The 25,979-nt window shown below is 41.6% G+C and overlaps 1 protein-coding gene and 1 pseudogene across 5 annotated transcripts in view; one reads left to right on the top strand and one right to left on the bottom strand.

Moving 5' to 3' along the window:
• The first annotated feature begins 331 nt into the window (after window positions 1-331).
• LOC101052995 (importin-7 pseudogene) lies at window positions 332-859 on the top strand (annotated as a pseudogene).
• A 19,487-nt stretch (window positions 860-20,346) lies between these two features.
• MAGED1 (MAGE family member D1) overlaps window positions 20,347-25,979 on the bottom strand; it is a 113,455-nt gene continuing 107,822 nt past the window's right edge. For all 5 annotated transcript variants that reach the window (XM_003944964.3, XM_010332964.2, XM_074391746.1 and 2 more), the window contains 10 exons: window positions 25,255-25,923; window positions 25,062-25,125; window positions 24,757-24,836; window positions 24,497-24,588; window positions 24,190-24,269; window positions 24,056-24,098; window positions 23,740-23,802; window positions 22,396-22,510; window positions 20,765-21,150; window positions 20,347-20,556 (listed from right to left, as the gene is read on the bottom strand). In XM_003944964.3, the coding sequence (XP_003945013.1) occupies window positions 20,773-21,150; window positions 22,396-22,510; window positions 23,740-23,802; window positions 24,056-24,098; window positions 24,190-24,269; window positions 24,497-24,588; window positions 24,757-24,836; window positions 25,062-25,125; window positions 25,255-25,923 (1,584 nt within the window). In that variant the 3' untranslated portion in view covers window positions 20,347-20,556; window positions 20,765-20,772. The remainder of the gene's footprint in view (window positions 20,557-20,764; window positions 21,151-22,395; window positions 22,511-23,739; window positions 23,803-24,055; window positions 24,099-24,189; window positions 24,270-24,496; window positions 24,589-24,756; window positions 24,837-25,061; window positions 25,126-25,254; window positions 25,924-25,979) is intronic.

Below are 25,979 nucleotides of genomic sequence, written 5' to 3'. Positions count from 1 at the left end.
GCCGTTATCTATTCTCCTGAGGTCATCAGGGTACAGCTTACTACATGCATGCATCACATCATGAAACATGATTATCCAAGCTGCTGGACTGCCATTTTGCACAAAATTGGCTTTTATCTTCAGTCCGATAACAGTGCTTGTTGGCTAGGAATTCTTGCTTGCCTTCATCAGCTTGTGAAAAATTATGAGTATAAAAAACCAGAGGAGCAGAGTCCACCGGTAGCAGCAACGCAGCATTTTCTGCCAGATCTAAAGGATAGTTTCACCCAGCTTCTTTCTGACCAGTCTGATCAGTCTGTCCTCATCCAGAAACAAATATTCAAGATCTTCTATGCTCTCGTTCAGCATATTTAATGGATTAAAAAGAGCATACACCTGCGATGCAGAACAGAAGAATGACAGTGATGATGATGATGAAGCTGAAGAGGATGAAACCGAGGAACTGGGGAGTGATGAACATGGTATTGGTGAAGATGGACAAGAATATTTGGAGATTCTGGCTAAGCAGGCAGGTGAAGAGGGAGATGATGAAGACTGGGGAAAAGATGATGCTGAAGAGACCACTCTGGAAGGCTATTCCGCAATCACTGATGATGAAGATAACCCTGTTGATGAGTATCAGATATTTAAAGCTATTTTTCAAACTATTCAAAATCGTAATCCTGTTTGGTATCAGGCTCTGACTCACGGTCTTAATGACGAACAAAGAAAACGGTTACAGGACATAACAACTTTGGCTGATCAAAGAAGAGAAGCCCATGGATCCAAAATGATTGAGAAGCATGGAGGATACAAACTTAGTGCCCCAGTTTTACCAAGTTCTTTCAATTTTGGAGGCCCAGCATCAGGGATTAATTGAATTAGCTCTTTCTTCCCTGCTGTGTGATTGTAGTAAAGGGCTTGTGTTCCTCCCAGTAGTAGTTCCAGAACTAGTTCATGTTATCTATTCTAAACTAATGATCAATAGATGGACCAAAAAAAAACAAAAAACAAAAAACAAAAAACAAACAAAAAAAACAACAACCACCACCCCAGGAGATGGTACCTGATCATGCAACTGGGCACTGGAAAAGAAACCAGCAGGATTTCGGGGGTGGGTGGGATGGAGAGGTACCTTGGGGGGGGGGGTATTTTTTTTATTTTTTGAAGAAAGTTAGATCTTGACTCTGAAGCTTAAAAGTGACGCTGTGGAAATCTGAAACGAGGGGATGTCATGAAGGCAGCTTTTCTTTTTCTGAGGAAAAAATAGGCATGGGCTACAGAACTTTTTTAAATGTCTCATTTACAGTATGAACCTCAAAGATAGGTGTAACTTTTTTACCTTTCAGTGTTTGTCCAATTTCTGTCTCTACCTCACCATTGGGTATCTATTCTTTATATGTAAATAAGATAAGGTAATCTAATAGCCTTATTCAATCTTCATCTTTTTCATTCATCATTGTTTCTATGTAGATGATTGGACATTTATTGTAGCACTACATAACTAATTATAAAAACCTGTAAGTGAACTAGCACTTTCATATTGAAACAAGCCTGCTAGCCTGTGTATAAAATAGAAAAATGTTTGCTCTTTATAAAAAGATGTAATGGGGTGGGGAACAAGGATAATTTCAAGTTATTAATTTTTTTTTTTTTTTTTTTTTTTTTTTTTTGAGACGGAGTTTCGCTCTTGTTACCCAGGCTGGAGTGCAATGGCGCGATCTCGGCTCACCGCAACCTCCGCCTCCTGGGTTCAGGAAATTCTCCTGCCTCAGCCTCCTGAGTAGCTGGGATTACAGGCACGCCCCACCACGCCCAGCTAGTTTTTTGTATATTTTTTTTAGTAGAGACGGGGTTTCACCATGTTGACCAGGATGGTCTCGATCTCTCGACCTCGTGATCCACCCGCCTCGGCCTCCCAAAGTGCTGGGATTACAGGCTTGAGCCACCGCGCCCAGCCTTCAAGTTATTAATTTTAAAAAGATTAGTAATTTTGTACTTGGTAACTTTGTGGTGCATTCACCTCTGATAGTGACTTGAATTCGGTATGTAAAAAGGGGTTAGTGGTATTTCATTGCTGCTAAAAATGACAACTCCCTCGGTGTTCTGTTTTTCTTAAAGCTGTCAGTGTACACGTGGGTATTGAATACCAGACCTTACTGTAAAAAATAAGGTGGTATCTAGAGCATGTAAATTGGATATAAAGTTCTTCTCTTAAAGAGTTGATCTAAGAGTATGGCTAAACATCTATATATGCAGTCTATTAAAAGAACTTAATTCAGCTATTATGTCTTGATTTAATTGCAGTTTCTTTCCTAATATAACAACTTTTTCCTCATTGGCCTGTTTTTAATTCTGTACCTAGAAAGAGTACAAAATGGACACTTAAAAATTAATGTTTAACACTTACCTACTCTCCCTTCCCCATCTCTTCTACCCGTGTTGTTGATTGTGGTATCTGATCTAACTAGATAGGCTGAAGGCACATGGTTCCCTCCAAAAACCACTATTGATAGCACTGCAAAAACAAGCCAGCAAAAAGACAGCGTAGAGAGGTTGGCTTGCTTCCCTCTCTTCCTAACTGCATATTGAAAAATAAGCCTTTATTGATCTTAAACATCTGTCAGATGAGTCATGCATTGGGTTACTTTTTATATACATGTATACACAAAATATTTCAAATTGAAAGCAACATCTTAATAGATTCAAAACTATTACAAGCTGTTGCCTAAAACAGATGAGAAAAATTGTAACTGTAAAAACAAATGCACATATTGCTATTTAAAATGCATAATTAAGAAAACCCATTGACGTTGTGTTTTTCTTGTATATCAATAGTTAAGCTACTACTGTTGGCACTGTTTGGTTTTCTATTTTAACACTGAAGGAGTGAAAGTATTTCCTATATTTATGAATTTACTACTAAAAACTTGGCAAAAAGAAAAAAGAAAAAAAAATGTCTAAAATGTGTGGGCAGAAACTGTTAATCAAGTGTGTTTCTACTCCCCACTCCCACCCCCTGAAAGTTGGACACTAACTGTATATGCTAGGTTGCTTCAGGGGATTTCACTATTATATAATGTCAATAAAAATGAAGTAGTTGTATATATGCAACATTGTGTACAGAGGGGACATAATGAATAGTGCTAAAGAAACATTCTCGTCTTCCTTTACCTTTTGTTCCCAAATACCTAGTCTAGTTTTTAAATTTTCAGACTTAATTGCTTTTTGAATTAATAATCCTGATTTTCACATTATTGTTAATGGAAAATCATATCTAACAAAGATTTTAGTTATTCCTGTGCACAGTTTGAAAAAAAAAGAAAAGAACAGAGAGCTCTATCTTAATGAAGGTGCCGGTTAAGAGTGGGTGGTGACTCTCAGGAGAACAGGGAGAAAAATGGGCCTGCAAAGGAAGTTTGATCAAAACATAGACAATCTTAAAGGCACATGACACCAAGTTCTATGTTTATCTTATAAGTGATAGTTTAAAAAAATATTAACAGGGATATGTTTTTACAAAGCTAATACTACCAGCACTTTAGGGAATGAACTTCTTTCACATAGTGAATAGCATAAACTATTGCATTTGTCATTGCTAAAAAGTTTCTTTTGGGAATATTTTGAATACTTTTTGACGAAGTATCCATACCCTTTTCTGGGACACTAGGGTGTTATCTAATCCTCTCTCTTAGCAAAATACTCATGCTGGTATTTTAAATTCATTAGGTAAACATAAATCTACTAAATAGGAAATTTAAATTCAGGAGCCTTGAAAATGGTATTCCCCTGGCACAAATAAATATTACTAACTATGACTGTTAACGGTAATCTTGGTGCAAAGCTGCAAGACAGTGTTACAGGTTTCTCGTGTTAATTTTTTTTTTTTTTTTTTTTTTTTTTAGACAGAGTTTCACTCTTGTTGCCCAAGCTGGAGTGCAATGGTTTCACTCTTGTTGCCCAGGCTGGAGTGCTATGGTGCAACCTTGGCTCACTGCAACCTCCACCTCCCGGTTTAAAGTGATCCTCCTGCCTCAACTTCACAAGTACCTGGGATTACAGGAGCTCGCCATCATGCTTGGCTAATTTTTTGTATTTTTAGTAGAGACTGAGTTTCACTATGTTGGCCAGGCTGGTCTCGAACTGCTGACCTCAGTTGATCCACCTGCCTCGGCCTCCCAAAGTGCTGAGATTACAAGACATGAGCCACCGCACTGAGCCTCATGTTTAACTTTTTAATTCATCATGAGCTGGTATTGTTAATACAAACTAATAAAGTCTTTTAGTCAAGACTTACAGTATTCAGATAACCTGAAATGGAAAAGTGCCTCCCATCCTGAAACCACTTTACTTCATCAATCTTAGCTTTGTCATAAGGTTATTCCAGTCCTCTTTCGTGAGCACATATTAGGAATACTTACTTTATTACCATTCCAGTAGGGCTCAACGTGAGTGATGGCACCATGTGATATGAGTATGATCTCACAAGTAGATTTATTTTGAGATGGCAGAGGAATGTAACTCTACCAGAGCCTATGGTAACAGATAATTGATTTCCCAATGGTGGAGATACTGTTGTGTAACGGAAGTTGAGGATTGATTATAGAGACTCTAAGGCAGGCTCTACCTGTCACGTGAAGGTGTAACTGGAAACTGACTACCAAAGAGAAATTTATTCATCCTATTTTGACTATGCTTATATAAATATTTGACATGAGCCTGTGTGAGGTTTGTGTGCAAGAGAAAATGTATATTGAAAAGTGGTAGAAATGCTGCAGGAAAAAATTTCAAATACACAATTTTCTGAGAGCTGAAAGTTATTTCATAAAAACACAAGAGCGATATGTGTTCTCTCAAGGAAGTTGAATAATGTGAGGTACATAGGAAAACACTGTGTGCAAAGAGGTTAATAATTAGTTAAATATATGCGTGCAGTTACTAAAGGTGAACTAAAGATGGACTTAACTGTCAAATTCTAACTGTAATTAAGACAATTGAGAAATGGCAAAAATTAGTAAGTTCACCTGGGATGTGTTTGTCAGTTTGGACAACTTAATGTCATGGTTAAATTGTTGAGAAGTAAAATGGTATCTAAATGAGGACAACCTACTTACTGTGAGACTAGATTAAAAATCAGAAACTGGTGCCTGAGGATGGTGCATGAAACACAAAAAGAAAAGTAAACAGTAGGGAAACTAACAGAGTTCAAGAGGCCTCCCATCAGTCTTTTTCTTCAAGTTTTCTGTTTTTGCATCACCATGAATTCTAGGAAGGCAGGGCGCAGGTGACATTCTGATACGAATTCAAGAAATGAAAGCAGATGCCAGTAAGGCTAAGTAGCATAGAACACCCTAATGAATAAATCGGGAAGAAACAAAAAGGAGAACAGGGAGGGAATGGTGACTCTGCAAATAATTGAAACTTACTAAGAACTATGGAAAGTTACTCTTGTCTTTTCATACATGAAGTCCACCAATCATGTCTGCAAATACCTGGTGCTGACATGTGGATGGAGGCATGGCAACACCTGAGAGTATGTCTATTGGAGTGGGTATGTGTGACATTTCAATGTAGATTATGACATTTGGGTCACCATCTGTACTATCTGCAGTAGAGTGAGAGACATTCAATTATGTGGCATTACTGGTAAGAATCTGACAGTGTGGGATTAGCGCTTGTTCCGAGGATACAAGAATACCCTACTCCTATGTTACACTGCTTTATTGCCCCGCCTTAGGGCTTTCCCTGAAAGAGACATGCACACAAGGGCCTGAAATATCATTCACTGGGCCAGTTCTCATGACCCCTCAATGCAGAGTCCTTAGATCAAGTTGAATTAAAGCACAGGTTTAGGCACAAGAATGAAGCAGGGTCTCTTTGCCTCTTTAATTCTACAGAAATCTTATCATCAGCTGACCCTAGTAGGCAGGAGTGACAGAGCCCAAAATTTCCAGTGAGAAGAAAAAGAGGCCAATGTGTCAATGCCCAGCTTTTACAGTACCAGCTTTTTCATTACTTCAGTATGATAAGAAAGAGAAGAGCTTAGATGTGTCTTACAGGTATGGGTGTCACTTAGCAATGCACAGTGGGACTTCTCAGAGTGCTCCAGAATTTGACCTATCACATTGGTCTTCTTCCTCTAAGGGAGCAGCGAGGAAGAAGCTTGAGAGACGGAGGCTTTTCCTGAGCCGGAGAAGAGTTGTAAGAAAAACCTGCCCCCATCCGAGTGACCTAAATCACTAATGCTTGGGTAGAAACTAACACGATCATAGGAAAAAAAATAGGTCATGTGTAAAAAAGGATTTTGCCTATCAACTCTCAAGTGAATCAAGTCTAAAAACAAGTATATAAATACTGAATATTTTCAAGTTTTCATAGTAGGGTAAATCAGCCACCTTTTTTCATTGACAGTGTATAGCTACATTTACAAAATATAATAGGAGGAAGGATAATGACTTCACAAATTTATTATATATTCATCGCTTTATAAAAATCAAGCACTGTAGGAAAATATAAAGGCAAAAGCAATAAATTATACCAAATTGAAATAGCAAGACTTAACCAGTGTTAACATAAGATTAAAAACACATCAAAAGTAGTGTTTCTACACTTCACTCTAAGTGAAATTCTAATGAATGTTCATATGACCTACAGGAAGCAGAGGGAAGAAGACAAAGAGAGAAAGAGAAAGAGAGAGAGAAACAAAAAACAGAGGGATGCACAGAAAACAAAATGGGATACTTAAGCCTTAAAATAGCGATAATTATTGTAAATATAAATGGTGTAATTATAGCAATTAAAGAGATTGGGCCACAAGAAATGACAGATGCTTAAGGTGATGGATATGCAAATTACCCAAACATCTATACATGTATACCCAATGTATAAATGTTTCAAAATTATCATTATACAATGTATACATGTATTGAAACATCACAGTGTACCCCATAAACATACAAAATTATTATGTGTCAATTATAAATAAAAATGTTTAAATACTTGGTAAAAAAGAGATTGGTAGTATGAATTTTCAAAAAGCCAATGTATAAATTCTACAAGAAATTCACATCATACTACTTCCTGTACTCTACTGAATAGAAGTGGAGAGAGTGGGAATCTTTACCTTGTACTGGATCTTAGATGAAAAGCTTTTCATTTTTCCCCACTGATTAGGATATTAATTGTGGGTGTTTCATAAATGACCCTTATTTTGCTGAGAAACTTTCTTTTTATACCAAAATTGTTCAGCATTTTTATCAAGGAAGGATGTTGAACTTTGTCAAATGCTTTTTCTGTGTACGTTGAGATGATTTTTGTGTGCTTTTTATCATTCATTCTGTTAATGTATCACTTTGACTGATTTGCATACTTTAAAACAGGCTTGCATACCAGGGATAAATCCCACGTGGCCATTGTCTTAGTCTTTTTTCTGTCGCTTGTAACAGAATACCCAAAAATGGATATCTTATTTAAAAGGAATTTATTCTTACAGTTATGGATGCTGAGAAGTCCAATATCAAGGGGCTATATATGGTAAGAACCCTTTTGCTGGTGGGTACTCTGCAGAGTCCTGAGGTGGCTCAGAGTTCTGAGGCTATTCATCTAACAAGGGCATTACATGGCGAGGTGGCAGAGCATGCTAAGGTGCTAACTCAAGTCTCTCTCTTCTTGTAAAGCCACCAGATCCATTCCCATGATAACCCATTAGTCCGTTGATTCATTAACCCATTAATCTATAAATCTATAAATTGATTAATCCATTCATGAAGGCAGAGATCTCATTATCTATTCACCTGTATTCAGGAAATACAGAGAACACCACAAAGATACTCCTTGAGAAGAGCAACCCAAGGCACATAATAGTCAGATTCACCAGGGTTGAAATAAAGGAAAAAATGCTAAGGGCAGCCAGCGAGAAAGGTCAGGTTACCCACAAAGGGAAGCCCATCAGACTCACAGTGGATCTCTCAGCAGAAACCCTATAAGCCAGAAGAGAGTGGGGGCCAATATTCAACTTTCTTAAAGAAAAGAATTTTTAGCCCAGAATTTCATATCCAGTCAAATTAAGTGAAGGAGAAATAAAATCCGTTACGGACAAGCAAATGCTGAGAGATTTTGTCACCACCAGACCTGCCTTACAAGAGCTCCTAAAGGAGGCACTAAACATGGAAAATAACAACTGGTTCTTTTCCACTGCAGCCACTGCAAAAACATACCAAATTGTAAAGACCATTGACACTATGAAGAAACTGCATCAACTAACAAGCAAAATAACCAGTTAGCATCATAATGGCAGGATCAAATTCACATGTAACAATATTAACCTTAAATATGAACGGGCTAAATGCCCCAAATACAAGATACAGACTGACAAATTGGATAGAGTCCAGACTCATCGGTGTGCTGTATTCAGGAGACCCATCTCAAGTGCAAAGACACACATAGGCTCAAAATAAAGGGATGAAGACATATTTACCAAGTAAATGGAAAGCAAAAAAAAGCAGGGGTTGCAATCCTAGTCTCTGATAAAACAGATTTTAAAACAACAAAGATCAAAAGAGATGAAGAGGGCATTACATGAAGGTAAAGGGATCAATGCAACGAGAAGAGTTAACTGTCCTAAATATGTATGCACCCAATAAAAAAGCACCCAGGTTCATAAAGCAAATTCTTAAAGACCTACAAAGAGACTGAGACTCCCACACAATAATAGCGGGAGACTTTAACACCCCACTGTCAATATTACACAGATCAATGAGACAGAAAATTAACAACGATGTCCAGGATTTGAACTCAGTTCTGGACCAAGCAGACTTAATAGACATCTACAGAACTCTCCACCTGAAATCCACAGAATATACATTCTTCACAGCACCACATTGCACTTATTCCAAAATTGACCACATAATTAGAAGTAAAACACTGCAGCAAATGCAAAAGAATGGAAATCATAATAACCCTTCACTCAGACCACAGTGCCATCAAATTAGAACTCAGGATTGAAAAATTTACTCAAAACCACCCAGCTACATGGAAACTGAGCAACCTGTTCCTGAATGACTGCTGCATAAATAACAAAATGGAAGCAGAAATAAAGATGTTCTTTGAAACCAGTGAGAACGAAGACACAACATAACAAAAGTTCTGAGACACATTTAAACAGTATATAGAGGGAAATTTATAGCACTAAATGCCCAAAAGAGAAAGCAGGAAAGACCTAAAATTGACACCCTAACGTCACAATTAAAAGAACTAATGCAGCAAGAGGAAACACAATCAAAAGCTAGCAGAAGACAACAAATAACTAAGATCAGAGAAGATCTGAAGGACATAGAGACACGAAAAGCCCTTCAAAAAAATCAATGAATCTAGGTGATTTTTCATAAAGATTAACAAAATAGATCGCTAGCCAGACTAATAAGAAAAAAGAGAAGAATCAAATAGACGCAATAAAAAATGATAGATGGGATATCACCACCCATACCACAGAAATACAAACTACCATCAGAGAAGATTATAAACACCTCTAAGCAAATAAAGCAGAAAATCTCGAAGAAATGGATAAATTCCTGGACACGGACACTCTCCCACACCTAAACTAGGAAGAAGTCGAATTCCTGAATAGACCAATAACAAGTTCTGAAATTGAGTTAGCAGTTAATAACTTACCAACCAAAGAAATCCAGGATCAGACAGTTTCACAGTCATATTCTACCAGAGGTACAGAGAGGAGCTGGTACCATTCCTTCTGAAACTATTCCAAACAATAGAAAAAGAGGGAATCCTCCCTAATTCATTTTATGAGGCCAACATCATACTGATACCAAAACCTGGCAGAGACACAACTAAAAAAGAAAATGTCAGGCCAATATCCCTGATGAACATCAATGCAAAAATCCTCAATAAAATACTGGTAAACCAAATCCAACAGCACATCGAAAAGCTTATCCAGGCTGGGCACAGTGGCTCATGCAGTTAATCCCAGCACTTTGGGAGGCTGAGGCAGGTGGATCACGGGGTCAGGAATTCAAGACCAGCCTGGCCAAGGTGGTGAAACCCTGTCTCTACTAAAAAACTACAAAAATTAGCCGGTTGCAGTGGCAGGCACCCGCATTTCCAGCTACTCAGGAGGCTGAGGCAGGAGAATCGCTTGAACCCAGGCGGCAGAAGTTGCAGTGAACCGAGATCGAGCCACTGCACTCCGGCCTGGGTGACAAAGTGAGACTCCATCTAAAAACAAACAAACAAACAAACAAACAAACAAAGTTTATTCACCATGATCAAGTCGGCTTCATCCCTGGGGTGCAAGGCTGGTTCAACATACACAAATCAATAAACAGAAGCAAAGACAAAAAACCACTTGATTATCTCAACTGATGCAGAGAAGGCCTTCGACAAAATTCAACAGCCCTTTATGCTAAAAAACTCTCAATAAACTAGGTATCGATGGAACGAATCTCAAAATAATAAGAGCTATTTATGGCAAACCCACAGCCAATATCATACTGAATGGGGAAAAAACTGGAAGCATTCCCTTAGAAAACCAGCACAAGACAAGGATGCCCTCTCTCATCACTCCTATTCAACATAGTATTGGAAGTTCTGGTCAGGACAATTGGGCAACAGAGAAAAATAAAGGGTATTCAATTAGGAAAAGAGGAAGTCAAATTGTCTCTATTTACAGATGACGTGATTGTGTATTTAAACCAACCCATCATCTCAGCCCCAAATCTCCTTAAGCTGATAAGCAACTTAAGCAAAGTCTCAGGATACAAAAGCAATGTGCAAAAATCACAAGCATTCCTATACACCAATAACAGACAAACAGAGAGCCAAATCATGAGTGAACTCCCATTCACAACTGCTACAAAGAGAATAAAATACCTAGGAATGCAACTAACAAGGGAAGCGAAGGACCTCTTCAAGGAGAACTACAAACTACTGCTCAAGGAAATAAGAGAGGACACAAACAAATGGCAAAACATTGCATGCTCATGGTTAGGAAGAATCAATATCATGAAAATGGTCATAATGCTCAAAGTAATTTAGACATTCAGTACTATCCCCAGGAAGCTACCATTGATTTTCTTCACAGAATTGCAAAAAACTACTTTAAATTTCATATAGAATCAAAAAAGAGCCTGCATAGCCAAGACAATCCTAAGCAAAAAGAACAAAGCTGGAGGCATCACACTACCTGACTTCAAACTATACTACAAGACTATAGTAATCAAAACAGCATGGTACTGGTACCAAAGCAAATATGTAGACCAAAGAACAGAACAGAGGCCTCAGAAATAATGTCACACATCTACAACCATCGGATCCTTGGCAAACCTGACAAAAACAAGCAATGGGAAAAGGATTCCCTATTTAATAAATGGTGTTGGGAAAACTAGCTAGCCATATGCAGAAAGCTAAAACTGGATCCTTTCCTTACACCTTATACAAAAGTTAACTCAAGATACATAAAGACCTAAACGTAAGATGTAAAACCATAAAAACCCTAAAAGAAAACCTAGGCAATACCATTCAAGACATGGGCATGAGCAAAAACTTAATGACTAAAATACCAAAAGCAATGGCAACAAGAGCCAAAATAGATAAATGGGATCTAATTAAACTCCAGAGCTTCTGCATAGCAAAAGAAACTGTCCTCACAGTGAAGAGGCAACCTACAGAATGGGAGAAAATTTTTGCAATCTACCCATCCAGCAAAGGAATAATATCCAGAATCTACAAAGAACTTTAACAAATTTACAAGAAAAAAAAAAAAAAAACATCAAAAAGTGGTTGAAGGTTATAAACAGACACTTCTCAAAAGGAGATATTTATGGAGTGAACAAACATGAAAAAAAGCTCATCATCACAGTCATTAGAGAAATGCAAATCAAAACCACAATGAGATACCATCTCACTCCAGTTAGAATGGTGATCATCAGGAGTCAAGAGACAACAGATGCTAGAGAGGATGTGGAGAAATAGGAACACTTTTACACTGTTGGTAGGAGTGCAAATTAGTTCAACCATTTTGGAAGACAGTGTGGTGCTTCCTCAAGGATCTAGAACCAGAAATACCATTTGACCCAGCAATCCTATTACTGGGTATATACCCAGAGGAGTACAAATCATTCTATTACAAAGACACATGCACATGTATGTTTATTGTGGCACTGTTCACAAAAGGAAAAAATTGGAACCAACCCAAATTCCCATCAACGATAGACTGGATAAAGAAACTGTGGCACATATACACCATGGAATGCTATGCAGCCATAAAAAAGGATGAGTTTGTGTCCTTCACAGGGACATGGATAAAGCTGGAAACCAATATTGTTAGCAAACTAACACAAGAACAGAAAACAAAACACCACATGTTTTCACTCATAAGTGGGAGTTGAACAATGAGAACACATGGACACAGGGAGGGGAACATCACACACCATGGCCTGAGAGGGGGTGGGGGACTAGGGGAGGGATAGCATTAGGAGAAATACCTAATGTAGATGATGGAGTGATGGACGCAGCAAATCACCATGGCACATGTATACCTATGTAACAGACCTGCACATTCTGCACACATACCCCAAAACTTAAAGTATAATTTAAAAAAAAAAAAACTGTTAGTACTAATAAATCCAGGAAACTTGCAGGATACAAAATCAATACACAAAAATAAATTGTATTTTTATACAGTAACAATGAACAATTCAAAAAGAAAATTGAGAAAACAATTCAATTTTCAAAACAATTAAAAAGAATAAAATACTTAGGAATAAACCTAATCAAGGTAGCAAAAAGATGTATACACTGAAAACCATAAAATATACATATATCTGTGTATATATGTATATACATATATATGTGGTACTGGCATAAAGATAGACATATAGACCAATGAAATAGAATAGTGACAGGAATAAATCTCATATATGTAGTTAAACGATCTTTGACAAGGGTGCCAAGATTACTCAATGGGGAAAGGACAATCTTCCACACACGGTGCTGGGAAAACTGGACATCCACCTGTAAAAAAGTAAAATGGACCTCCTTTACACCAGAAAATTAATTTAAAATAGTTTAAAGATTTAAATGTTAGACTTAAAATTTTTAAACTCCTAGAAGTAAGGATAGGAGAAAATCTTCATAATGCTGGATTTGGCAAAGAATTTCTGGTTATGACACCAAACGCAAAAATAGACAAATGGGACTGCATCAAACTTAAACACTTTTGTGTATCAAAGGACAAAGTCAACACAGTGAAAAGGCAACATACAGAATGGGAGAAGGTATTTGTAAATTATATACCTAAGAAGGGATTAATAAACAGAATATACAAAAAAAATTATACTGCTCAACAATTTAAAAAAATCAAATAATTGACTTGGCACAGCAGTTCATGCCTGTAACCCCAGGACTCTGGTAGGCAGAGGTGTGAGGATCACTTGAGGTGAGGAGTTCAAGACCAGCCTGGGAAAAATAGTGAGAACCTGTTTCTAAAAAAAAAAAAAAAAAAAAAAAAAAATCAATTAGCCAAGCACCGTGGCATTCACCTGTAGTACTCACTCTTCAGGAGGCTTAGGTGGAAGGATCACTGGAGCCCAGGAGGTCGAGGCTACAGTGAGCTATGATTGCACTACTGCACTCCAGCCTTGGTGACAGAGTGAGACCCTATCTCTTAAAAGGAAAACACAAGTAACCCAATTGTAAAACGGGCGAAAGACAGACATTTCTCTGAAGATGATATGCAACTGGTCAGCAAGCATATTGGAAGATGCTACACATTGCTGATCATCAGACAAATGCAAATCAAAACCACAATTAGATATCACTTCACACCAAGTATGATGGCTGCTATCAAAAGAGAAAAGAAGTGTCACTGGGGATGCAGAGAAATTGGAACCCTTGTGCACTGCTGGCGGGAGTGTAAAATGGTGCAACTACTATGGATAATAGTATGGTGGTTCCCCAAAAACTTAAAAATAGAACTACCATATGTTTCAGTATTTCTGCTTCCGAGTATATACCCAAAAGAATTGAAATCGGGGTCTTAAAGACATATATGCACATCCATGTTCATAGCAACACTATTCACAATAGCTAACAGGTGGAAGCATTCCAAATATCTATTGACAGATGAATGGATAAACAAAATGTGATTATTATTCAGATTTGAAAAACAATGGACTTTTATTAGCCACTTGCTGCAACATGAATGAATCTTGAAGACATTATGCTAACTAAAATAAACCAGTTACAGAAAGACAAATACTATATAATTCTGTTTATGAGGTATATCATGTAATTCTGTTTATATGAGGTATATCACTTGAGCTTGGGAGGTTGAAGCTGCAGTAAGCTGTGATCGCACCGCTGCACTCCAGCCTGGATGACAGAGCGAAATACTATTTCAAAAACAAGACAAAACAACATATTGTCCCCTGTATATATATACAATGTTTGTCAATTGTACCTCAACAAAGCTGGAAAATAAAGAATGATAGAAATAGAAAGTTATCTTTGCACAATAAACCTGGTAATAATTAAATGGGAGAAGAGTAATCAATGGATACTAAAAGTAGTCAATGAAAAAAATTGACATTGTGCACATGGCTGACTAATGCCCCGAAGACAAAGTGGAACCTGCCCAAGCTTGTTTTTGAGGCTTTTCTTCAATCTGGCCTCAGTCTACACTTGTTCTTCTGATCCTCTCTGGGCCCTCCAATCCAGTCTGTCTACATCATTCCCCTGCCCCTCTCCACACCAAATCAAACTTATTAAAAATCAACTCCCACATGTGAGCCCTTTTGCAGCATAGTGCTCTGTCAAAGACAGGGAAGATTGAGGCCGGGCTCCAGATTCAGAGGCCATCCCAGTTCTTGCCCATCACCCTATTGCACCAGTCTCACCTCCACCATATCCAGCCAACCATTCAGGATACCTACCCCAGGACTCTACTGGGCACACATTATTTTGAAGATATTTGGGCTTTTAAGTATCTAGTCCTGGAAGTGCACATATCACTTCTATCACTTCTGTACACTGGCCAGAAATAGTCATATGACCCCAACACATCACGAAAGTTGGCTGGAAAATGTAGGGGAGTGCATGAAAATTTAGTTTTTGCCAAATAGTGTATTTCCTCATCTACTTTCATAGATGAGTAAACTAAGACTCAGAGAGGCAAAGACACTTGCTCAAAGTCACACCACTGAAGAAATGTGGGATTCGAATCCAGGATTCTCTGATGGTGAAACACAAGTTCTTTCCACAATACCCTGTTGCTTTGCCCTCCTCGAGCTTCACAGTGTCCAGCCCTTTTGTAATCTATGTATTCCATTACTTAAAATTTTGTTTGCAAGCAATGATGTGCTGGTAAATGGTTAATAACTGGTTCTCTGATTTTAGAAGTTCCCGATTGGTAGTCTGCCATTTTTCACAGAGTTAATAATGCCCCCATGGCCAATTTCACTGAAGGCAAAGGTGGGACGAAGTGCATACAATACACTCTCTCAAGCTGGTGCAAACTGGCCTCACCACATGATTGGTCACAATCAATAAGGATTTTTTCTTACTAATGTAAATCAAATGGATTTTGTTAGACAGGTATCAGAGGCTCACAGAACTTGAGGGAGACTGGAGAAAGTAACTTGAGACAGGGATAGGAGCATGAAACACAGACAGTAATAGTCTGATGAGGATGCTGCTCTGGGGATAAAAATCACGTAAGTCTTTTTTTCACTCCTGTGTTAATCACTTAAGTTTCAAAGTCCAAGGAGAAGGCATGTTATTGACTAAGAATAGATTGCGTGCCTGTCCCTTGGCAATATTGGAACAAAGAGGAATAATGTGATTTACTCCTTGTCAATAGGGGGAGGAAACCAACTAGACATGTCATTCCCCAAAGACTACATATCGGCTTTCTATTAATGCATAGCAAACAACCACAGACCGAGCGGCTAAAACAACATTTATTTATTATCTCCAAGTTATTATAGGTCGGAAGACGTGGCATGGCGTGGCTAGGTTCTCTGTTCAGGCAAGATGGAAATCAAGGTGTCAGCAGGGCTGCATTTCTTTCTGGAGCCTTCCAGTCTCATTCAGATTATTGGAAGAATCCCTATACTTGCAGCTATAAGTCTGAGGTCCTCATTTCTTTGCTGGCTATCAGGTGCAGGCCTCGTTAAATTTATAAAGGCCACTCATATTCTTTGCCATGTAGCATCTCCATCTTCAAATCCAGGAATGGAGAATTTCCACGCATAAATCCCTCTCAATCTTCAAATCTCTGTTGCCAAGATGAGTGCAGTACCCTCTAAAGTCTTACTTGAGCAGGTCAGGCCCACCTAATTTTAAGGTCAGCTGATTTTGGATTTTAATTACATGTGCAAAATCCTTTCACAACAGCATCTAGATTAGTGTTTTACTAAGTAAAACAGTACAAAAAGTCTATGTACACCAGAGGATGGGGATCTTGTGGGCCATCCTAAAATTCTATTTACTACAATTGGAAACTGTACTATCCTAAAAGGAAACCGGGCACCACTCGGACACCAACAAGACAAATATTCACCACAGTTCATTTGGCTAACGTATACACATTCTTTTTTTTTTTTTTGTCATTCCACACTGAAATTTCACAACAGTGAATGAGGCAGTCTGTAGGATCACAGGTGGTGGTACGACAGAAATATTGTGTGTAGGGAAGGCAAATCCATACGTAGAATATTCACTTATTGCCAACAAATCATAAAGCCAACATACCCCTCCACAGTGTAATGGGCCCAATGTAATTAATTTGCTGCCAGGTACTGGGCTGGTCCTCTTTGGATTGGTAAATATCAGAAATTCAGGATAGTGTTCGAAAGTTGGGCACTCATCAGTAGAGGTAGTCATATCAGCCTTTGTGAGTGTTTTGCTGAAGCCGTTCATAGGCTCTATTCATGCCACCATGATCACTTTGTACAAGTGCCCATCGAGCAAGTGCAGGGATAGCTGAGAAAAGAGTCTTTTTGACCCCCAATGAGTAGGTCATACTGCTCCCCTGATTACTGAGAGTTTATTGATGAGAATTCACATTTCACGCTGTTTTATGCTCTGGATCAATCCCAAGAAGTCCATATACCACTTCCCAGACCTCTTTTTTAAGATATGTTCCCAAATGTCCTTATTCAAAATCACGAATGTTCATTGCAGCACTGTTTGCAATAGCAAAGACCTGGAACCAACCCAAATGCCCAACGATGATAGACTGGATAGGGAAAATGTGGTACATATACACCATGGAATATTACGCAGCCATCAAAAACGATGAGTTCACGTCCTTTGTAGGGACATGGATGAACCTGGAAACCATCATTCTCAGCAAACTGACACAAGAGCAGAAAATCAAACACCGTATATTCTCACTCATAGGCGGGTGTTGAACAATGAGAACACACGGACACAGGGAGGGGAGCACTACACACTGGGGTCCATTGGGGGGAAATGGGGGAGGGGTGGGGGGTGGGGAGGTGGGAAGAGATAGCATGGGGAGAAATGACAGATACAGGTGAGGGGACGGAAGGCAGCAAACCACACTGCCATGTGTGTACCTATGCAACAATCTTGCATGTTCATCACATGTACCCCAAAACCTAAAATGCAATAAAAAAAATACAAAACAAAACAAAATCCCTGCTAAATTAGGATGAAGCATTATGTTTTTGGATTCGGATCTGCATGCAACGACTTCCGAGACTTTAGATTTTCTTGCTTTGGAAGAACAACGGCCTCATGTTACACAGTGACCTTTGCTTGAAGGGTGCAGTGTCAAGAAGTGTGTGTAGTAGGTGCCAGCCAGTTGAACCTCAGTGAATATCTGTTAAAATAAGAATACTTTTGACATTTAAATTCTTATTCTGATGTAATTGAAGACTTACAGAAAATTTTGCAAAACTAATAAAAAAGGTTCCCGTGTCCACTTAACCTAGATTCTTGGGTTATCATTTTTCCACGTTTTACCCTCCCTGTCTTTTCCCTCTCCATCCTTCTCTTGCACATGCACTTTTATCGATATTTGGAGACTAAATTACAAAGATACTCTCTTACGAAAAAAGTAGTATAATCAAAATAAGGCCACTAACATTAATATAATATTGCTGGCTAATCTAAATCTAAAGATTTTTGTCCTGATTTTGCCAATAGTGCAACTTACACAAGAATTTCAGGAGCAGGGAAGGGACAGAATTAAACCTATTCTGGGGTGTGAACAGGGCAGATGGCCTACTGAAGGCTGGAGTAAGGTGCAGCCCACAGGGATGAAGCTTCGGGAGCTTCCATAGGCATTAGGCCTCCTCTGTCAGCCCCAAGTCCCAGTGATGCACCCTCCTCTGTCTTCAGGTTCCCTAGAACTCCCTTGTTGTCTTCCACACTCCTGGTGTTGCCACAACCACATTGTCCTCCGGATAAACTTCGCCTGGCACTGACTGTCCAAGGCAATGGTCCCAGGTCTCTTCAGCACCTAACACAGCTTAGAGGATCCACAGAGCTACATCGATATTACGTAGATGAGATTGCTGCCTTGTGGACCACAAGAGCTCTGGGCAGCCACAGACTTCATCTGTCATCTCCATCCCCATTTACAAATGTGCAGCTGAAGCTCGGAGAACTAAGACTGTTAGGGGCAGAGGTGACAGGATGCCCTGTCGGCCGCTTCCTAGGCCTGGTGTCTTCCGCACACATCACACAGCTGTCTAAGTTCCCCTCCCTGCAGGCGAGTGACAATCCGTATGCAGTATGAAGCTGGGGGTGTGGGTGGTGATGGGGGGAGGTGACACCTGAGGGGAGACCTGTGCCTACCTCGGGGGCTTATGGACAGATGGATTGTTCTTTTCCAAGGCTGCAAGGTGGAATCCATCTACCTGAATGTGGAGGCCGTGAACACACACCGGGAGAAGCCTGAGGTAAGTGGAGGACTCCGTTGCCCAAGCTGGCTGTGGACACAGCACATGGTGAAAGCACCTTCTCCAAAGAAAGGCTGTCCCACCCCCACCAAGCCTGGGTGTTTTGCACCAACAGGCAGAGCAACCAGCACCCGGAAATGCAGGAACTACAGCCCAGCCCTCAGGCACTTGGAGATGGAGGGCTGGGCAATTCCTGCCAAAAAAGGCCTCAGGCTGAGATTTCCCCAAGGCCTACCTGAGGGTCAGGATCCAGGCCTGGCTGAAAGAGGGGAGCCTGGCAGTGAGGACGACAGGCGGGGGAGGGGCTGGGACCCTACCCTGCTGTCTCCTTCCTATTAATCCCACGCTCTCTTTTCAGAATGTGGACATCACCCGGGAACCTGAGGAAGCAGCGGACACCATCCCTACCCACGACCAAACCCTTCCCCGGTGGGCAAATTGCCTTTGCGCTTTTTTCTGCCTCAGGGGCTCCTGTCTCCACCCTTGTCCACATGTCCACCAAGCACCTAAGGAAGTTACGGCCCAGGCCTGATTTTGTCCTCAGTGAGAGAGCCTTGCTTCCAGCATAGACCTCGGCAGCTCAAGCCAAGTTCCTGCTCACAGTCACAGTCAAAGGCTGCCTAGCTCTGCATGGAGCTTTGTCTTACTCTGTACTTCCTGTTCTTGAAGTAACAAAGGCTTCTCTTTCTCCCTGCAGGAGAGAAGAAGCCATTGTAAGGCCTCCTTCACTGTCCGTAAGACTCTGTCTCTATGATGCAGCCCTGGTCCTGTGTGGGTGGGAGACTGCGAGGGCCTCCTAGAGGCCAGGCTCCTGGGCAGCATTTCCAGAGATGGGGAGGAGTCCCTGGGAGCCCATCCCTTTACGAGCAATGTGGCTAGGGGTATATCTTCCTTCTCACAGAGGAGACTCTGGCATCTAACTCACGGTGTTCTCTATTCCTACTCCTGCCACTCTCCTGGAGTTATTTCGCTTTCCACATGGGTTGTATAAACACCACCTGGAATCACAGGCCAGGTACTCCTTATCTCCAGAGTAGTCACCTTCTGACCCTTCAACTACCTACTCTCTGGACCTTCTCATCACCTGGAGTTCTGTCTCCTCTGTGTTCTTAAATGCAACTGTCTGAGTACCTATACCCTCTCTCACTATTACACTGCTCGCAGTACACTCCAGGACACCTAGCAGCATATCTATCACATGAGAGTCACTGAAGTCATATTTATTGAATAAACTATACTAGTTCTTGGGTCTCGTTGCGTTCATTAATCCTGCCTTTGTATCCCAATCCATTAGCTGGATCTATCCACGTTTCCACCTGCTGAAAGCTCATCTACCCTTCAAACTAGAGCTAAGGGCCTGTCTCTCCTACGTGTTGCTCGCTCCTTAAATGTAGGGGAAAAAAAGAAGCAGGGGCACATCTAATTCACTTTGCAATTTCAACGTTTATTTCTGATACCAAAACTCGACAGCACACAAGGGGGGAAAAAAGCAATAGACAAGGAACAGCAAATAAATTTATCTTGCATGCCACTTTCAGTCAGTAGGATGTGGCTCTCTAGATAGCTGTGTTTAGAAGGAATCCGAGGATTCAGCCTCACTCAGGGGAAACACTATTGCAATTGATAGCAATATCTGTGAACATAAGAAAGAAAAAGTAAAAAAAAATCAATGATATGTATCAAATAATAAGAAATATACATACCAAAGAGTGCTGCCCATACTTTCCTCATCTCCCCACAATGAGTTTCCTAAGACTCCTAGCTCATACACATAAATACAATCCCATGGACCCCCTGTCCCCCAGAGACCCTAATTGCCCAATCCAAAGTGATATACCTACCCAGCATCTCACTCAACCCAGAAGAAACCAATGGCACCAAAGTTGGCAGCAAAGTTGGCACTGGCTGTGCCACCAGGACCAATAATGGGACCGGCAAAGGTCTGAGGAAATCTGGAGCGGGCATTCTGGTGGTATCTGGCCCAGAAGGTAAATGGAATTCTGGACCAGGGATCTCCAAAATCTCCTTCCTCATCCCAGGTCAGCAGCTCAAACTCAATGTCATCCCAGCTCCAGGGCCCAGACACAGCCTCATCTCCAATTCCCATGCGGGTTCTTGCTTCAGCCCGGGCTTCGGCCTCAGCTGCAGCAGCATCCAGAGCATCTAAGGCCTCATCTGCAGCCTCCATGAACTGTGCAGTCCAGTCACGAGGGTCTCTTTTCTGAACCTGAGATGAGGAGTAGAAAGCAAAACAAAATCTATTTACAATAGCCGAGATATAGAATCAACCTACGTGTCCATCAATGGATAAAGGAAATGTGATACACATACACAATGGAATACTTATTCAGCCTTTAAAAAGAAGGAAATCCTGCCATTTGCAATAACATGGATGATGCTGGATGACATTATGCTAAGTAAAATAAGCCAGTCACAGAAAGGCAAATACTGGATGATCTCACTCATACATGGAATCCAGAAAGGTCTAACTCATAGAAGCAGAGAGTAGAATGGTAGTTTCCAGGGCCTTGGGTCAGGAAGGATGGAGAGATATTGGTTAAAAGGTACAAAGTTTCAGTTAGATAGGAAAGAATATGTTCTGGAGATTTACTGTATAGCATAATGACTATAGTTAATAATAACGTATTATACTTTTTAAAATTGCTAAGAGAGTACATCTTACATGTTCTCATCACAAAAAAAGTCAAGTACATGAGGCAATGGAGAGTTAACTAGCTTGATGTCATCATTCTACAATGTACATGCATTATGAAAACATCATACTGTACCCTATAAATATATATACTTTTGATTAGTCAATTAAAAAATGAATGGGCTGGGTACAGTGGCTCACGCCTGTAATCCCAACACTTTAGGAGGCTGAGGCAGGCAGATCACTTGAGGTCAGGAGTTCGAGAGCAGCCTGGCCAACATGGCAAAACCCTGTCTCTACTAAAAAAAAAAATTAAAATTAGCTGGGCATGATAGTGGCGTGCACCTGTAATCCCAGATACTTGGGAGCTGAGGCACAAGAATCACTCAAACCCGGGAGGCGGAGGTTGCAGTGGCCAAGATCGCAGCACTGCACCCTAGGCTGGGCAACACAGCAAAACTCCATCTTGGGGAAAAATAAAAATAAATGAATGAAAAAACAAAATACTTAAAAATCACATTGTACACCATAAATATATACCATTTTTGTCAATTGTACTTTAGTAAAGTTGGGAAAAAGTAGAAATACTTTAAAAACCTAGGAAAAAAAAAACCCAAACTCATAATTGTATTAACTAATATATTTACATATTTTAAGACCTAATACATGTTAAGTTTACGTAACAGCAACAACAAATACCACCAGCAATGTGGCACCTACCACGTGCCAGACCTAGGATCTCACCCCTGCCCTGGGCCTTCCCCAGCCAGCGATACTTCATCCCTTGACCTATCAATGCGGGAACGGTTCCTCCGTTACCTCTGCAATGAATCTCAGCACTTTCATCTTGCTAGTCTCATGGTAAGAACGGAGGCCCCAGAGGAACTCATACTCAGGAGGGTTGCTGTTGGGCACTCGTCTGTAGTCTAGGTATCTGAAAGAGCAAAACAGTCTTTGTGTCTACCTACACAGGCAGAATGGTAGTCCACCAATGAAAAACAATCCTGCATTTTTTAACATCAGATTTCAGATAGCAACTGCCCCTCAGGCTCATTCCTGAACACCATCAGGATATTTACCCCTTAATCATCAAGCCTTGAATTCCTACACTAGTACACTAAGCATTCACTTAGAGCTGCAGGCGAGGCTTGTGTAGGGTCACAGAAAGGACATTTCATTTCACAGCTTCTGCCTCAGCATTAGCTCCAGATTCTTGTAATCTTGTCAGTGAGCCACAGAGGTCCACTGAAATGATTACAATGCAGGGCAAAGGCATCAGCCTGGCCCAGCCTTGGGAATGCCTGCTTTGAGGATGGTGGATGGGCTTCACTTGCAAGATACCTACTTAGAAATACAGAAAAATTAGAAAAATTCTGGCCGGGTGTGGTGGCTCGTGCCTGTAATCCCAGCGCTTTGGGAGGCCGAGGTGGGTGGATCACGAGGTCAGGAGTTTGAGATCAGACTGGCCAACATGGTGAAACCCCATCTCTACTAAAAATATAAAAACAGCCGAGTATTGTGGCACAGGGCTGTGGTCCCAGCTACTTGGGGGCCTGAGGCACCAGAATCGCTTGAACCTGGGAGGTAGAGGTTCAAGAGAGCTGAGATTGTGCCACTGCATTCCAGCCTGGGCGATAGAGCGAGACTCAGTCTCAAAAAAAAAAAAAAAAAAAAAAAGAATTTAACCATGAAGAATATATGCAATAAATACTTCTGAGGACATAGGTGTTTCTGTATACACAGAAACACATATGCACAGGTATAGCATAAGAAATGAGCTTGAGAAGGGCTTTCTTTTTCTTGAGACAAGGTCTCATTCTGTTGCCCAGGTTGGAGTGCAGTGGCACAATCACGGCTCAATGCAGCCTCAACTTCCTGGGCTCAGATGCTTCTCCCCCACTTCAGCTTCCCAAGTATCTGGGACTACAGGTGCATGTCACCACGCCTGGCTAATTTTTGTATTTTTTGTAGACATGGGGGTGCGTTATGTTGCCCAGGCTGGTCTTGAACTCCTGGGCTCAAACAATGTGCCCACCTAAGCCTCCCAAAGTGCTGGGATTACAGGCATGAGCCACTATATCTGGCCAGGAAGGGCTTTCTAAGGCTGACCAGAACAGAGGCAGAATCATAAGGAGCAGGAAAAGCCCCTTAAGCATCACTTACTTCTGCTTTACAAACTCATAGGTGAGAAGTTTCCTTAGATCTCCAAGTAGGGGATGTCTCACCCTGAAAGTAAAAAAAGGAAACCTATAATCAGAGGCTATGACCGTGCCCAAGGAGCTTTCCAGAACAGAGGTCAGAGATGAGAAAACAGGCAGAGAGTTCAGAACTGTTTCCCCATCCACCCAGGTCACATCCTTGGGCTCTGAATATCCCCAAACCAAACCCCCCAGATCCCCAGGTTAATGCAATCCTGGGACCATCCTCTGTTGCCAAAGGATGGTACAAACAGGAAAGAGATGAGAGAGCCCAATCATACCCAGGACGCAGTCCCATCTTGCGTAGTGCCTCCCAGAGGACAGCTGCAATGGGAGGCAAGGGGAGACAAGGGACGGAAAATGAGCATGGAAATCAGGCTGTGGCCAACCCCCAGCTGCAGGTCCAGCCACTCACCCTCACTGGCACGGTTGCCATTCATGAAGATGACACCCAGAATCACCAAGAGGAGACCGAGCTTGGGTGTGTCTTTGGTCCTACAGGAATACAGAAAGAATATATTTTCAGCAGCCATTTGCGTGAGAGACCCCAACCAGCTTGCCCATCTAGCCCCCCCAATAACCCTCAGGTAGGGGAGAATTATACCTCAGCTCTGCCCATGACCTGCTATGTGACCCTTAACCCTGGACCCTGACCTACATGACACTCCCGGAAAAAAAGCACCACTGAGAAAGGCCATTTCCCACCTCCTTTCCCATCTTACGTTCCCAGTATGCCAGCCAGGGACTCGGGGGTACTGATGAGAATATACAGGTGCTCTTCCTTGTCAATTTCTTTCAGCTGAATCCCAAATTTCTACGGGGGCAAGAAAACAGACTATGAAATTACAACATCTAGCATAAGCTACCCAGAGGCCAACACTCCCCTCCCTGAGACTTGCCCTAAACTCCCATTAGGAACCCCATGAATCTTTGAAATCAAGGCTTTCCCCATTATTCTTGTCCCCCATGGCTGCCTTCTCACCTTCTCTAGGACAAAGCATGCGCGTTCAATGATTTCTGGATAAACATCAGTGTATTCACGGATGATATCTCTCAGCATTTCTGTAGGAGAGAAGAGGAAGCCATCTGAGCTGAGTGGGGGCCACAGAGCAGCAGTCCCTTTGCCAACCCTGCTGGGGGTAGCAAAGCCAAGGTCCTCAAGAGTGGAAAGAGCCAACCACAGAAAGGAGGGGATCGAAGAGGAAGGGTCATACAAGCATAAGAACGCCCATAGAACAGGGGGTGAAGGGAAGGGCAGAGCTCAGGGAGGGGACACTGGATGCCTACCCGAGCGCTTGATGGGCACCTTTGTGTAGTCCTTAAGCATCAAGTACTTGACCAACTTATTTGCCTGGGAGGGAAAAAGGAAATCATTAAACTTATATGGTCCTTACAAAAAAACTGGCTGAATTACAGACGAGAGGATGACAAAGAAAAGAGCAAGAGAGGGGAGAAGTGACTGGGGAGTTACAGCTCTTACTCTTTCCTGAAGAAGGGCCACATCTCGGGGTTGTGCAGCACCCGGGTTCTGTGAGGCACGCGAGTTGGGGGAAGGGCGCAGGTTAGGTGAGGGGCGCAGGTTCTGCCAGTCAGGTGGGATCGGCCAGTCAGCAGGGATCCAGTCAGGTGGTAGCGGCCAGTCAGTGGGAAGTGGCCAATCGGGTGGCAGTGGCCAGTCAGGTGGTAGCGGCCAGTCAGGAGGACCTTGCCAGTCTGGAGGGCCCTGCCAGCCAGGTGGGGTCTGCCATCCAGGTGGGGTCTGCCATCCAGGTGGATTCTGCCAGGCCAGTGGATTTGGCCAGACAACAGGGCCGGGCCAGACAATGGGGTTTGGCCAGATCACCGGGTTCTGCCAGATTACTGGGTTTGGCCAGATCACTGGGTTCTGCCAAGCAACTGGGTTCTGCCAGGCTGGTGGGGTCTGCCTAGCTGGGGGGCTCTGACGTGCTGGTGGGGTCTGCCTGGCTGTCTGGTTTTGCCAGCCTGAGGGGTTCTGCCAAGCCAATGGGGTCTGCCAGAGCACATTGGGGGGTGCGCCAGGTGGGTTCTGAGTGGTCACTGGAACTGGTGCAGACCTCCAGGTCCCTGCAGCCAGTGGAGCCCACCTCTGATCCCCACTGCTGTTCTCTTCAACATTCAAGTTATTAATCTGCACCATCAGAGAGAAGAAAAGTTCAGAATCACTAGTGGGTTCTCTGTCCTCAC

The sequence above is a fragment of the Saimiri boliviensis genome, chromosome X (assembly GCF_048565385.1).
Source record: "Saimiri boliviensis isolate mSaiBol1 chromosome X, mSaiBol1.pri, whole genome shotgun sequence".
Classification (NCBI taxonomy): domain Eukaryota; kingdom Metazoa; phylum Chordata; class Mammalia; order Primates; family Cebidae; genus Saimiri; species Saimiri boliviensis.
Note: the sequence above shows the minus strand (reverse complement) of the source record. Positions and strands in the feature narration are given on the sequence as shown.